The 15993-nt window shown below is 43.9% G+C and overlaps 1 protein-coding gene across 3 annotated transcripts in view; it reads left to right on the top strand.

Moving 5' to 3' along the window:
• LOC147121985 (testicular spindle-associated protein SHCBP1L-like) overlaps positions 1 to 12370 on the top strand; it is a 66238-nt gene extending 53868 nt beyond the window's left edge. For 2 of the 3 annotated variants that reach the window (XM_085982600.1, XM_085982598.1), the window contains 4 exons: positions 4058 to 4211; positions 4636 to 4886; positions 7678 to 7800; positions 11498 to 12370. In XM_085982600.1, coding sequence (XP_085838726.1) covers positions 4058 to 4211; positions 4636 to 4886; positions 7678 to 7800; positions 11498 to 11743 — 774 coding nt within the window. In that variant the 3' untranslated portion in view covers positions 11744 to 12370. Of the gene's footprint in view, positions 1 to 4057; positions 4212 to 4635; positions 4887 to 7677; positions 7801 to 9562; positions 9642 to 11497 lie in introns of all 3 variants that reach the window. The other variant, XM_085982599.1, reaches the window with a different exon arrangement.
• Positions 12371 to 15993: the final 3623 nt, after the last annotated feature.

The following is a 15993-nucleotide window of genomic DNA, read 5'->3' as shown; positions in this document are numbered from 1 at the left end:
GCCCAGCCAGTTGGTCAACATGAAGAGGGAGAGTGAAGAAGAAGAAACACCGTCCCTCGATTTCACACTCCCAGCCACCAGCTCAGATACTGACACTCCACGTACTTTAGAGGATAGGTTAGACATGGGATCTGCACATGGTGAGACACCAGGCATGAGTGGCCTGCAGCCGGGGCAGGGGAAATGGGTAGCTCAGGTGCCAGCTTCCCGGGGGATGAGGTCGCCCACGAGTTCTGCTGCACAGGACTCACATGACAACTTTGATGGGGCAGCCTACAGAAGAACGCTGATGGGCATGCACAAGAAATGCTTGGTGCATTGGCAGGCCTGCCAGAAAGCCTGAATGCAATGTCAAGGAGCATGGAGGAGCCCAGCTCCAGTCTTGCATAGGGCTTTGACAGATCTTGGAGCCCATCCTTTCCAGCGTGGAAGGGGTGGGGAGATCCATTAACACACTTGTGGACCCAACCATCATGCCGCACCTGATGGCCGAAGTATCAACTTCCATTGCAGCACAAGCAGAAGCCACCCAACGTCTGAGTGCTACAATGGAAGCTCCGGCTGAAGTCGTGCAAGTTCAGCTTGCTGTCACGCAAGCACAGACTGCTGCCATCATGGCTGGGTTTACCAGTGTTGAAAGGGGCTTGCAGGGTGTCACAGGTGTCCAGCAGTCTGTACTCCATCAGATTAGGATTGCTGAGGGGCTGCCCCGGGTGAGTAGCAATGGATCCGAGGAGGCTTACCCTGTTGTCCTCTCTCAGGATGACAGTATTCATCCTCCCACCACTGCCACTCCACCAGTGCCCTTGCTGCTGCCTGTCAGCTAGCCAGCCCAGACTGCTGCCGCCCATGCCGAGGTGGTGCAGTCCGAAGCTACGTTTACTAGGCTTAGAGCTCCTCGAAGTCGTCCTGCAAGGCCATCTGCAGACTCCCCCACTGAAGGCCAGCAGCCTTCCACCAGCCATGCTGCAGCCACTGGGGTAGCACTAGGATAGGCAACGGCACACGCAAGACAGTCACTAAGGGAATGGACAAGTGTGATTAATTTATTTTTTGATCTAATATTGGATGATAGATGTATAAAGTTGGATTGGAATGTTTGGTTTGTGGTGGTTTTTATTGTAGCATTGTGGCCAAGTGATGGTCATTAACAGAGGAAAGGTAAGGTGTGGGACTAATGTTGGTGGCCGTATCCCTGGTGGCAAGGGCTGTGCCCTCATAATGGCCAGGTTGTGGAGGATACAGCAGACCATCACGAATTGGGACACATGCTCTCGTGAGTACTGTAGGACTCCTCCAGAACGTTCCAGGCAGCGGAACCATTGCTTCAGCACCCCAGTGGTCTACTTTATGATGTTTTGCGTGGCAACACGGTTCTTGCTGTAAGCATGCTGACCACGTGTAGTTGGGTTGCTGAGTGGAGTCATGGGCCAGGTGGTCAGAGGCTAACCTTGTCGCCCAGTAGCCACCCTCTGGTTTGTCTTGATGGCTCAAAGACTGAGGGAACAGCGGACTGGCGCAGAATAAAAGCTTCACGACTGCTGCCAGGTTACTGGTATTCGCCATCATGATGTGATGAGCATGGTCGCACACTAACTGCACATCCAGCGAGTGGAAACCTTTGCAGTACATCTCAGCATTTAGATACGGTGCCCACAAAGTCACGTGCATACGGTCAATGGCGCCCTGCACCTTGGGGAAGTCCACTATCCTGGCAAAGCCATATGCACACTCCGCCTGCTTCTCTCCGGTCAAAGAGAAGGCATTGAAGTCCCCTCTCCTGGCATAAAGAGCGCCTGTCACCTCTCTTCTGCAGCAGTGGACAGCGAACTGTGAGATGTTAATGTCGCCTGCTCCAGCCTGGAAGGATCCCGACGCAAAGAAATTCAGGGACACGCTCTCCTTTACAGCCACTGACAGCACTGTCCTTGCCCTGGAGTAAGGCTGCAGGTCTGTTTGCAAGAGGTGGCAGAGTTGTGTGAGCACCTCCTTCATAAAGCTCAGACACTGCTCCTGGCTCAGGTTGAGATAAGAGAATTACTTTCAGAAGACCCAAGGTGGGTAAGGCCTCCTGCTGAGAGCCTTCTCCCCCTCGTCCCTCTGCGAGCAGCTTCTGTTCTTCTTTGCTGCCTCTGCTCCATCTCCTTGTCGTGCTGCAGGCCAAGGGGGATGACAACTAGAGCACCCATGACTGGGAGCAAGTGGCCTGACCAGAACCCTTGAAGTCAGAAGCCAAGTCTTCTCCACTTGTACCACTACCTGTCACCCCACCAACTTTAAACAACTCTAGAAAGCTGTAAACATTTCCACAAACTCACACAGAGCCAGTAGAAATCAAAAAGCAAGTTACCTGAAAGTTGTTGATGATTGCTTTAAATAGCTCTGGTGCGGGTCCTTCCTGCTGTTGAACGCATGTTCAGCTGTGCGAGATTAACACAAGGCGTTGTTTCAGCAATGACAACGAAAATGGCAGCGCTGGCGTCAACTCAGCGTTGCACACTTGATTGCCTACTTACCATACTTCCAGCACACGCTCCTAACGGCAGCCCTACTGCCCTCACCAGAAGTGTGCGCATGCTGCTCGGATGCCATTTTGGACCCAATTTGGCACCCGTAGCGCCCTAACAATGGGCGCTGCACAACCGAATTTTTAGCCCCTGGTCTCCATACTACAAAATGAATCTTGAAGTACTGGAGAAAGTGTAGAAAAGATTTACTCAAATGTTACCAGAATTGAGATGAAGCAACTATCAGGAAAGATTGGGCAGGCTTGGACTCTTTTTTCTCTGGAGGGGCAGCCCCACCTTTTAAACCCCTCACCACAAGTTACTGACTGAGCATCTACACTCTCACCCTGCTATCCCTGTGAAGCACCACACAACCACAACTTTCCAGCCTCCTCTTGCTCTCCTTAATTCCAAGGGGTGAAGCTCACCTACTTTTAGCTTCTGCCCTCTTTTTCTGCAGATCCACCATAGGAAAGGGCAGTGCAGGAGGAGAAGGAGGATGATAATGATGGTGAATAGGATGACATGGACCAAGCCATTCAGAAGTCACAGCTGCATAATACTGCAGTCTCTCAGGACAGCAGCATATGCCAGGCATCCAGCCATCCCTCTTATAACACTACATCAGTGGAAAATGCGAGTTGACACCAAGCTGCCAAGGAGAAAGTTGACATGAGTCAAGGATCACCTCAGTCCCATGAGCTTTCTGTAGAGCATGAGCAGCCAACCATTAGGCCAGTGATGACACTGTAGATAGATCTCAGAATGGCTGCAGAATGTGATACAACACAATGCCTTTTAAAGATCCACAAGTGCTGGAAAGGGCTGCATCCAAGTTTCCTCGCTGGAAAGCTTTCCTACACTGTTCCACACCCTAAGTACGCTGGAAACGGGGACTAAAATCACCTATGGGTTTTCCAAACAAAAGAATCAATTCTTATCTTTCTCTTAACAGTTCAGTTATATGCAGTTTTGCGTTTAAGCGCTCATCCAACATCATTGACCTGTTTAACCTTAGTTTTCGTCTGTCAATTTTTGGAGCGACCCTCTCGTGACTATCTGCAGAACCTGGAGTAGTGTGCATGCTTTCATTTAAGTATTGTTGTCTGGATCTGGTTCAGTATAATCAGCACTTCTGTACTGCCCTTTCTTCAAGTAGGCTTAAAGATACAGGTCCTCAAAACCCCACAATCAATTTTTGTGCTACTTTCATTTGCATAAATAAACCATGAGGAAGGTGTAGAATAAGGCTATAACATACAGCAGAGTGGAGGAAGGCAACCTATTGACAGTGTAGAAATCTCTTGGAGGCAGTCCTGGCGAATTTGCATGATGCAATGTCTTATTTGTATTTGAGGTTGAACCTCAATCAAAGCATGAGGAAGGCTGTACACAAAAATAGACAATGAAGTATGTTTTAATTTGATAGCTTCCTCGTATCAAATATAGGAGTGAAAATGACAAGATATTATTGATCACACAACAGCATACCATCTTTCATGTTGAATACAAATCTTTATTTGGGTGACAGTTATGCTTGCTTTCTGCAGGTTAAGGATTTCTCTGCTAATACACTGATTCAACAACATGACAACTTAGATGCATCCCTGGATAGTTGCTTCAGTGGTGACACAGTGGTAATTTTTCCAGGAGAATATCATGCCTCAGGATTTGGAATGCTAACAGATGATATCATTATTAGAGGTATGTCTTGAAGCAATGTATGTATTTTTATTATACCACCATTTTCATTTTATCTTAATTGCTTCTGGAAGTTGATAAATATGGAAGAATGTTGGGTACAGTCTATTTGAGAAAGTTCAGCCTCCGCATAGAAGGCTCCCACTTAACATGGTCCTTAGTTATATTCCTGCCCTAGTGCTGCTTCATTTGAATTTTTGTACATTACATTGTTGCGGTGCCTGTTGTGGAGAACTTCGAACAAGTTTTTTTCAACTTAAGTGAAAAGTTCTTTGTTGGCAGACTGTGTTAGTATGACATCAAAATTTAGAGACCTTTATTTATAAAACAGAATGTGATCTTTGCTTTAATCAAAGGTGATACAAAAAAAATTACAATTGTTAAAACTTATAAATTCAGGACAAAGATATGTTTGTTTCATTAACAGGAGCTGGAAGCCGTGAAGAAATCGTAATCTTTTCAGATCCTACGCAAGATAATTTTGTGGCATCAAAATCCCAAAACATTAGCTTAGTTCACCTGACTTTAGTACAGCGGGGAACTACTGACGGCATTGTGGTAGTAGAATCTGGTCACATGACACTTGAAGATTGTGTTTTGAAATGTGAAGGCACTGGCGTTTGTGTTCTTACAGGAGCAGCCTTAACCATGAAAAACTGTGAACTGACAGGAGCTCAGGTTAGTATAATGTAGTGACAAAATAGAAACCAGTCTCTGTATAAATACTGCACCATTAGGAAACTTTTAACTTGATTTAGATTTAGGTAGTGTCAGCTGTGGCTCAGTAGGTAACACAGTCACCTCTGAGTCAGAAGGTTGTGGATTCAAGTCCCACTCCAGGGATTTGAGCACATAAATCTAGGGTGACACTCCAGTGCAGTGCTGAGGGAGTGCTGCACTATCGGAGGTGCCGGCTTTCGGATCAGATGTTAAACCGAGGCCCCATCTGCTCTCAGGTGGACGTAAAGGATCCCATGGCACTATTTCGAAGAAGAGCAGGGGAGTTATCCCTGGTGTCCTGGCCAATATGTATCCCTCAATCAACATAACAAAAACAGATTACGGTATCTGGTCATTATCACATTGCTGTTTGAGGGAGCGTGCTATGCGCAAATTGACTGCTGCGGTTCCTACATTACAACAGTGACTACACTTCAAAAAGTGTTTCATTGGCTGTGAAGCGCTTTGAGACGTCCGGTGGTTGTGAAAGGCGCTATATAAAGCAAGTCTTTCTTTCTTTTTAACCTTACCATAATTTGGAAAATGTCACTGGATACTGGATGCAGTTAGATGAACCAGTCAGCTGCACTTGAGAGACAGCAATTAAGTACTAGAGCTGTTAGATATTCTTTCACTGGTCCATTAGATTAAAATCAGATTTTTTGCTGCCTTGGAAGCCAAAACTCATTATATATTATAGATATCTTTGATTTTGCTTTCTCCACGTTGTACAGGTTTAGACCTATCTGACTATATCTTTTGAAAAAATATCATGCTTCCAGCTGAACAAATATATTCTAGTTTCTCAGGCAAAGCTGCATACCCCCACCCCGCTCCTCCAGAATGGGATTGTGATGAGTGATCACCAACAGGTGCAATTTTAAAATATACATTGGGACCAATGTCCATGTCTTGGGGATAATCTAATTGTCCTCACTAGAGTGGACTGTCCTCATTGGAACTTTGATGTTTCGTGAGTGGAGTTCCCAGCAGTACTTGTCAGTTTGCTAGAACATAAAAAAGAAGGCCCTTGTGCTCATGGTCTTCAGCATATTCCTCTCATCTCAAGTCAAAGGAAACAGGGATGCTGAAACAAGGGTGCCATCATAGAAACATAGAAGATAGGAGCAGGAGTAGGCCATTCGGCCCCTCGAGCCTGCTCCGCTATTCAATGAGATCATGGCTGATCATCCAAATTCAGTACCCTGTCCCTGAATTCTCTCCATATCCCTTGATCCCTTTAGCCTTAAGAAATATATCTAACTCCTTCTTGAATATATTTAATGAATTGGCCTCTACTGCCTTCTGTGGTAGAGAATTCCACAGGTTCACCACTCTCTGGGTGAAGAAATTCCTCCTCATCTCAGTCCTAAATGGCTTACCCCTTATCCTTAGACTGTGACCCCTGGTTCTGGACTCCCCCACCATCGGGAACATCCTTCCTGCATCTAGTCTGTCTAGTCCTGTTAGAATTTTATAAGTTTCAATGAGATCCCCTCTCATTCTTCTAAACTCTAGTGAATATAAGCCTAATCGACCCAATTTCTCCTCATACGTCATTCCTGCCATCCCAGGTATCAGTCTGGTGAATCTTCGCTGCACTCTCTCCATGGCAAGAACATCCTTCCTCAGATAAGGCGACCAAAACTGCACACAATACTCAAGGTGTGTGACATGAATCAGTCATTCATGAAAGAAAGACTTATGAAATAATACTGAGCAGCCTGTGGGTGGCGCTGTCCAGGGAGAGTATAAATACTCGGGCACGGGCCCAGCTTGCGCAGGACATTCTTAACAGGAACTAGTGAAGGACACAACTAGACCTCCATGTTGTAAAACAGTTGATTAAAGCTTTGTTTAACGCTTAGACCAAGTGCCTAGTAGTTTTCTTACGTCAGTGTGGTCTCACCAAGGCCCTGTACAACTGCAGCAAGACATCCTTGTTCCTGTACTCGAATCTCAGGAACGCTAGGACAGTCTTGTTGTTGTTCTCTGTACCTTATCCAGTACATGTGCATGTTTTTCTGTCATGGTGACCAAAACTGAAAGCAGTTTTGTTAGTGCAAAAACATTGCGTTATCCAATAATTTGAATTAAACACAAATAACACAACAAAGTGGGAATTTTGTGCAAAAGCGATGAATTATAAATTAGCTTGAATTAAGACGAGTAGACTGTATTCTAAGTGTGGTCTGATCAGTGCATTTTAATTCCTTAGCAAAACTTCAGTAAACTTGTATTGTACTGTTCTGGCTATACATCCTATCATTCTAATAGTATTTACATTTTTCACCACATTCTTTGAAGAGTGAAAGTGATGGGGTAGATTTTCAACTTGCCATCTGGGTGTAAAAGTGATGTAACAGATTGGGCAGTTTCCATAACAGGCACCCAATCCATCAAGCCAATATTATGCTCAGATGGTAAATTTAAAAATCTACCTTGATATGTCTATTACTCCCAGGTTGCTTTCTAAGTCTCCTTCACTTTAATGTATATTATGATCCACATTTTTCAACAAGTGGTACATGGTTCATTAGAAGGAACAGGCTAAGTAGCCATTTCTTATTTGAGACTCTCATGCCCCGAAATTATTTTTGAAACTTGGTTGCTTTGATAGGTTAACCTAATAAAATTTCACCTTAGCTGGTAATTTAATTATCCATAGTTTTTGGTGTTCACAAAGATATGCAGTACTTTAATTGAACGTAATGTTACAAAGTTGAACTTGCAGTCTTAATTTTAATAGGGACCGGGAGTTGAGCTATACCCAGGAAGTGTTGCTTGTTTGGAAGGAAACGATATTCACAAATGCAGTAATATTAAAAGTTCTGATGTCCTCAAGAGTATGTTGGGAGGAATTAAACTGAAGGTAAGTCTAGAATAATGGTCATTCATTTTCATTTAGACAAAAATATTTTTGATGAGTAATTTGATTATAGAAAACTGATGAAGTTGGAAACATAAACCATTTAGTAATGGAGACAATGGACCTGAAATTGCGGTCGGAGGCTTCCCGCGGGCAAATGCCTCCGATCTGCAAGAAAAGTACGCACCTACCTGGAGCCTCTATCTTCAGACTCTTGCAGTCCTGGGCCTGCAGGCGTCGCCTGTGTAAAGGCCCACATATCCCAGGTGATCATGCGGTTTGCAAGCATCCCTGGGATCACGTGGGCTGGCCCAACCAATCAAAAAGGGAGATTCCCATTATGCTTATGGAGATTCCATTTACATACGGAATCCCCATAAGCATAATAGGACTGACATAAAAAATACATTTTCACACAACCTAAATAAAAATAAATCATCACGTTTAAAATTAATTATAATACAATTTAATTAAACATTTAAAACAAAAATTAGATTTTTGAAAAATAAATGTAAACATTTTTAAAGGGGACAAAAATAACCAACTAATTTTAAAGGTTTTTGAATGTTTAAATGATTTTTAAAATTATGTTAATATTTATTTAAATCCTTACGCTGGTGAAAGAAGACCCTACGCCTGCTTTTACCAGGCATAAGAGTTTCGTGGGCATTCGCTGGGTAGTAGTTGGGCAACTCTCCGCCAGCGAATGTCCATTTCCTGCACAAGCGGATGATCTGTCGAGCTGAAACTTAACAGATCACAAGTTCCAGGTTTTTGCGCATGCGTATGCAGTCATAGGCCCTGTAAAATCCAGGCCTTTGAAACATGCTCTTGAAATGCAATTAAATGATCTTGAGAAAGGCATTTTAAAACTACTACTTTTCTACTGTGTAATCTACAAATTAATATTTTAGTTATATAAATCTTGTACCTGGCGATAACAGTTTATGCTGCAAAGGACTGCTATTCCTGTTAAATAATTCACTGAAAGATGACCTTTATGAACATGGTTATGAATTATTACTTCTGTTATAAATACAATCAAGAAGGATTGTATACTTTACTTAGGTGATACAATAACAAGGTGTAATTTTAGATTTTTCACCCAATATTCTCCCCTTAGCTCCCCTCCTCTCCTGAAGGTGCTCGCTGTTTTTGAGTAGCCTTTCCACAGGCACCAGCAGCCTTCAGAGGACATCCCAGTCAAGCCCAATCCTGTTTTCAGCTTATATCCTCACATGCCATTTCCAATGTAAGTCATGAAATACTAATCAGGAGTCGGAGCCCTGGCTGATTTTTTCCCCCTCCCTAGTTTAGGGGCACTGAGGTCAATCATAGTGCCCCAGTAACTGCACTGGCCAAGATTAGCTAACTCAACACAAACTGAGAGTCATGGATGGCTTCGTGCCTTTATTTACTTGGTCGTCAATGGAGCTGCAATTTCTATATAAAATGTTAATTTTCTGAGTTTGTGCTCTCAGTGGGGAGCCTCACCCACCAGAAAAGCATATCCTAAATTTGGGTGTATATTTTGAAGGAAAATTGTGGACATCGCACACCCGAATTTCCAATACATCTTTCACCAAATGTAATTCTTCATTCCCATGAGCTGACTACATAGAATGTACATCACAGAAACAGGCCATTCGTGCCCAACTGGTCTATGCCGGTGTTTATCCTCTACATGAGCCTCCTCCCACCCCTCTCCTCATCTAACCTCATCAACATAACCTTCTATTCCTTTCTCCCTTTTGTGTTTATCTAGGATCCCCTTAAATGCATCTACGCTATTCGCCTCAACTACTCCTTGTGGTAGCGAGTTCCACATTCGAACCACTCTCTGGGTAAAGAAGTTTCTCCTGAATTCCCTACTGGATTTATTATGGCCCCTAGTTATGACTTAGAAGTGGAAACATCTTTTCTACATCTACCCTAGCAAACCCTTTCATAATCTTAACGACCTTGAGGTCTCTTAGCCTTCTCTTCTCTGTTCAATCCTTCATATAGGTGTAACCTCTAAGTTCTGTTATCATCCTTGTAAATCTTTTTTGCACTTCCTCCAGTGTCTCTATATCCTCTTTATTATATAGAGACCAGAACAGCGTACAGTACTCCAAGTTTGGTCTAACCAAGGTGCTATACAAGTTTAACATAACTTCTCCGCTTTTCAGTTCCATCCCTCTAGAAATGAAGCCCCGTGCTTTCCTCTCCAAAAATCCTTGAATGTGTTGTCGCCTCCCAATTCCTTTCCCGCAACTTCATGTTTGAATCTCTCCAATCAGGTTTCTGCCCCTGCCACAGTACTGAAACGGCCCTCGTCAAAGTCACAAATGTCATCATATGTGAATGTGACCGTGGTAAACTATCGCTCCTCATCCTTCTCGATCTGTCTGCAACCTTTGACACGGTTGACAACACCATCCTCCTCCACTGCCTCTCCTCCGTCATCCAGCTGGGTGGGACTGCCCTCACTAGTTCTATTCTCATCTAGCCTGCCGTAGCCAGAGAATCAACTGCAATGGTTTCTCTTCCCAGTCCCGCATCGTTACCTCTAGAATCTCCCAAAGATCTATCCTTGGCCCCCTCCTATTTCTCATCTACATGCTGCCCCTTGGCAACATCATCCAAAAACACAATGTCAGGATCCACATGTAGGCTGACAACACCCAGCTCTACCTCACCACCACCTCTCTCAACCCCTCCACTGTCTCTGATTTGTGACACTGCTTGTCCGACATCCAGTACTGGATAAGCAGAAATTTCCTCTAATTAAATATTGAGAAGACCAAAGCCATTGTCTTTGGTCCCTGCCACAAACTCCATTTCCTAGCCACTGGCTCCATCCCTCTCCCTGGCAGCTGTCTGCTGCCAAACTAGACTGTTCATAATGTTGGTGTCGTATTTGACCCCGAGATGAACTGCCGACCACATATTCGCTCCATCACCATTACCACGTACTTCCACCTCTAACATTGCCCGACTCCAGGCCTTTGTTACCTCTAGGCTTGACTATTCCAACGCTCTCCTGTCCGGCCTCCCATCTTCCACCTTACATAAACCTGTGCTCATCCAAAACTCTGCTACCTAACTCGCACCAAGTCCCGTTCATCCATCACCCCTGTGCTCACTGACCTACATTGGCTCCCGGTCCAGCAACGCCTCAATTTTAAAATTCTCATCCTTGTTTTCAAATCCTTCCATGGCCTCACCCCTCCCTATCTCTGTAACCTCCTCCAGCCCCACAACCCTCAGATCTCTGCGCTGCTCCAATTTTGGGTTCTTGCACATCTCCAATTTTAATTGCTCCACCATTGGCAGCTGTGCCTTCAGCTGCCTAGGCCCTAAGCTCTGGAATTCCTAAACCTCTTCGCCTTTCTCCTCCTTTAAGACATTCCATAAACCTACCTCTTTGACCAAGCTTTTGGTTATCTGTCCGAATATCTCCTTATGTGGCATGGTGTTTAATTTTTTTGGATAATGCTCCTGTGAAGTTTCTTGGGCCATTTTACTATGTTAAAGGCGCTATATAAATACAAGTTGTTGTTGTTAAGTCCTGCCAGCAGGCAAGGTTCCCACTAGGAGCACCAATTTAAAAAATGTATCCCTATTTTTAAATTTAGGGAATCAAGGAAAGAATGTAGTTGAGGGGACTCTTGAGACATGGCTGATACTTCATTATATGAATACTGCCTTTTTTTAGGTTCTACCACCACCAAAACTGAAGCTTCATAATAATTATGTTCATTCCAATAATGGCTATGGTGTTACCATAATCCAACCTGATGACAGACATTGCCGTGATGCAGATGAGGAGGTACTGGAATGTGCTGCAGGAGGTGATAAGAGAGATGATCTTGTCAAGGCAATGCAGAATATGAGTCTTGAAATGAACAATAATAAGTTTGAAAACAATTCAATGGGAGAAATAGGTGTCATTGTTTGTTAATTACTCTGATGTGAAGGAATATTGCAGAGTTAGAAACTCTGTGTTTAACATTTGTCTTGAATCAAAAACAGATTTCTAATTATCTGTTTAGTAATATTTGTTTCAGAATTTTTTATTGGGTAATAAATACATTGATGTTGAAGAAAGCAGTACAGCTCAGCTATAAAAGTTACCTGTATACTAAACTGTTTAAACTACCTTCTATCAATATGCTGGGCAGTAATGGTGGTCTTCATTAATGTGCGCTTTAACTGGGCTTCAAATTTGCATGAGAATACAGCTTTTTGCTACCAGCAGTGATAAGAATCTATACTTAAAAGCTGATTAAAGACTTGGGACTTGTTTTTTAAAAGTTCATGAATTTTCCACAACTTTGTTATATTTTCTGTATTAAACTAAACTGCAGAAAAGTTGAACATTTTGTAAGCTTGTGACAAACTAACTAGAAATGGCATGAAATTATCACAAAGTTGCCACATTGATCTGGATTGCAGCTGATTTGAAGGAAAGCAGCAGTTAAATGTCTAAGGAAATTTACCCACAACGATGTAACCCAAGTTCTCAGAAGACAAAACTGACATTCTGTATGGGTCCCTGAAGCATAAAATAAAAGTCTTTGAAGCCTAACATCTGAGAGCACTCATGATCTACCTATGAAATAATGTATTTTTCACTACAGTATATCTATATATATAAAGCGGCTCTTCTGTCTGTCCCGATGTCTGTCCGTTCTCTATACGTTTGAAAGTTACAGAGCGTACCGACGCGCGCGTCGCCTCAAAAGAAAGCTTGCGATTCCGGACCCGTCATAGGCGTATTTACGTTTCGGCCGGACAAAAATCCCGCCCGCGGTATCCCAAAAATGTTCAGCATTCCGCTCATTAGCATCTCATTAGCGACCGTGTGACGTCGAGGTCGACCAATCGGACGGCGGGTTCCTGACGCGTGCCGTCCTACAGTTGAGTGTCGAGTGACTCGACGATTGACCAATCCTACGCTTCGGTGACCTGACCAGTCGACCAATCGGTGCGTGTGTGGGCGGGCCTTATCCTTCTGAACCGAGGTGAGTGGCCGCCATCTTGATTTTTCAGAATTTTTTCCCCCACACTTTCTGTGTGTTAGGGAACTAAGGTAAATATTTTAATGATGTGTTAGGGAATTAAATAACAATTTAATAGCGGGGGGGGAGAGCCTCGGGAAATCGCGGGGCGCTCGCGCCGGCCGCACTGACCGCGCGTGCACCGGTCGCACTGACCGCGCATGCGCCGCCCGCGAGAGCCCACTCCCGGCGCCGGCCGCCGCTCAGCATTCCCGCTCTCGCAACGGCACCGGACCTCAGGTAGGCAGGGGGAGGGGCCGCAGACAGGGACAGAGGGGAGTGGGGGAGGGAGGGAGACAGACGGGAAGGGTGGGGGTGTGCGAGGGGAGGGAGGGAGAGGAGGGGAGTGGGGGAGCGGGGGGGGGAGGGCGAGGGGAGGGAGGGAGGGAGACAGAGGAGGAGAGGGGAGGGAGGGATAGGACAGGGAGAGGACATGACAGGGAGAGGGGGGACACACAGGGGCAGGGAGACCAAGCGCCCCAAAATTGCCCTCGCGCCCCAAAATTGCCCTCGCAACGCGGGGCTCCCCAGCTAGTAGTTGTATATTTAAGGGTGTAATACAGTATGTATGCATTTCATTAAATGATGTATGATTTCACTGTCAGATGCATGTGTCTGCAGACACTGCATTATGAGCAGTCAGTGCAAGTGTTTGGGTGTAAAACCTCAGCAGAATTACAAGCTTTGTGCAGATTGATTTGAAATCTATAAGCCCTAAACTTTAAAATAAAATAAATCTGCATCAGAATCAGACTTACTGATTTAGAGTTGTCTGACTACATCTGTTCTCACATTTAAAGTGGCAACTGAGAAATTATTGACCAACAGCAAAATGCTTATTGATGTTTGAATTCACACAATGACCATTTCTGTTACATCAGCACTGATTTGCCAGGTAAAACTGTCATACAAACTACAAGGATATAGATCCTGGATTTAAAGGAAGCAACTATTCTGTAACTGCAAAGCCTCAGCCTCAACCCAACTTATGGGGCCATGACATTCTCTCCTTCTCCCTCCTCTGGCCAGTGGTTCTCACCATATTGGCCAAGTAGTGCAAAAACATCTACACCAGACATCTAAATGGGTCAACCATCAGTTAAGGAGCTGTTACTAAGATGCTTAGATCTCGGAAAGCACTTCAATGGGATACAGCATTTTCAAGGATGCCCAGTTTAGCTGAAGGGTATAGTTATATTGGCATCTTGTGGGGTTCTTCATTACCCACTTGCCCAAAGCTGAAACAAGGTAAGAAACTTGATGTAATCCTTAAATTGAAGAATAGAAATTACATGCCCACTTAGATTAGGACAGGCTCATTTAATCAGGAGAAAGTCACTAGAACATTGTCCCTCCAGAAATGTCACAGTTTCAGAAGTCATGTGGTTATCTCCAATCTCACAGCAGAAGAATTCTTGCTTAACTCCTACACCACTTGACTGCTTCAACATTCTCCTTGGTGGTCTCGCTTCCTCCACCCTCTTTTAACTCAAACTTGTGCAAAACACTGCTATATGCACCCTGTCCTGCACTAAGTCCCACTCATCCATCATCCCTGTCCTCGCTGACCTACATCAGCTCGCTGTCCTCCAGCGCATTAAATTTGATCCTAGTCCTCATTGTACCTAATCCTATCACTGCAATCTTTAACAGCCTACATACTCCCAGAACATACTTTTACTTTTTGTAAACCCCACCCCCCTCATCCCTCCATTGGCAGCAGATACATCAATTGCTTGGGTCTTACTCGCTGGAATTCTCTCCCTCAACCTCTCCCCTTCCCACTCCTTTATAACCGTCTCAAAATATTTCCCCAACCAAGTCTTTGGCCAGCCCCCCTAATCTCTAACTTCCTGGTTTAATATCCATTTTCCTTGAACCTTTCTGAAGCATTTTGGGTCTTTACACTAAAGACGCTATACAAATTGTTTATTAAAATAAACTATTCTTTTGAACTAAAGATGCTTTTTATCAGTCTAACTTTAGATAAGATATTGGCATCAACCTGCAAAGGAAATCATCTGAAGACACTGACCTTAAGAAAAATAGCATTTTGCATGGTTTGGAAATATTCCTCTACTCCACTACAAAGGTACTTTCATGTTCTGGTCCTGAAGAGAGCATTGCGCAGAGACTCGAGACCTTTATATGGAACTCTTCCTAATTTATCTTGTGATCTGCTGCTTCTCTTGGAGGCCATGTTCTTAGTGAAGACTTGCATGCTATATGTCAGTCATTTTCATAACTGGGAAGGCATGAACTGTGGAGCAATATGACATGGCTATGACGCATACACCTAGACATCAATACGATAAGGCTGTTGCACATGATGCTTCTCAAATACAGATGCGGGGAACTGGTTCTACAGGTTTTGCAAGTAAGTACAGACAATGCAGAATCTAACGGCAGGTTAGGGGACTCAAATGTGAGTGTCTAATTTTGTCTGGATGTCCGTTCCTTCATAGCAAAGTGCCAGCGACAGTAGGTGTACCACAGATGTGCTGTTGAAAACACTTTCAGTACAAAAGTGCTTTATGTAAGGCTTTGTCCTGTGACGAGCAGGCAGCACAAATAATGATAAATTAGTATACCACTACCCATTTTATACTGCACTTTTGATGTTAGTTGTGCACCCAAGAGGATACAGCAACAGTACAATATAAAAGCAGTATGTGGAGAGCACTGTTGATGTGATCCTGCCATGAGTACTGAAATTATAGCCCAAGCAATTTTGGGGCCAATGGTTAGAATGAAAGTGAGTTGTATTTTTAATATTTTTCCGATTAGGAGCACATATATTTTACTGTGCTATACCGTTTATTCATCTATCTCGTGTAAATAAAACCATTTGTTCATTCAAATCGTTCCATGTGTCTCCCTTTAGTAAGAGTGTACGAGAGAGAATTAACGTGACAGTATGTGGTATATTTGGATAGCCAGTGTACACTAAAAATTCTCTGTTATGATCCTCAAGTCCTATTATCCGTTATCCAGATTTTGGGCAGGAAAATGTGCAATCCAGAGGGTCGGGGAAGTGAGCTCCATTTATGGGAATGATCAATGATGGAGAGGAGGTGAGGTTCACTTACAGGAGTGACCAATGATGCTGATCCCAAGAAAATACCTCATGTAATAACCCAAAAATGTGACA

The sequence above is a fragment of the Somniosus microcephalus genome, chromosome 3, assembly GCF_052327205.1.
Source record: "Somniosus microcephalus isolate GS21.2 chromosome 3, FLI_Smic_1.0, whole genome shotgun sequence".
In the NCBI taxonomy this organism is placed as follows: domain Eukaryota; kingdom Metazoa; phylum Chordata; class Chondrichthyes; order Squaliformes; family Somniosidae; genus Somniosus; species Somniosus microcephalus.
The sequence above is the reverse complement of the archived record's forward strand: the minus strand, read 5'-3'. Positions and strand labels throughout refer to the sequence as shown.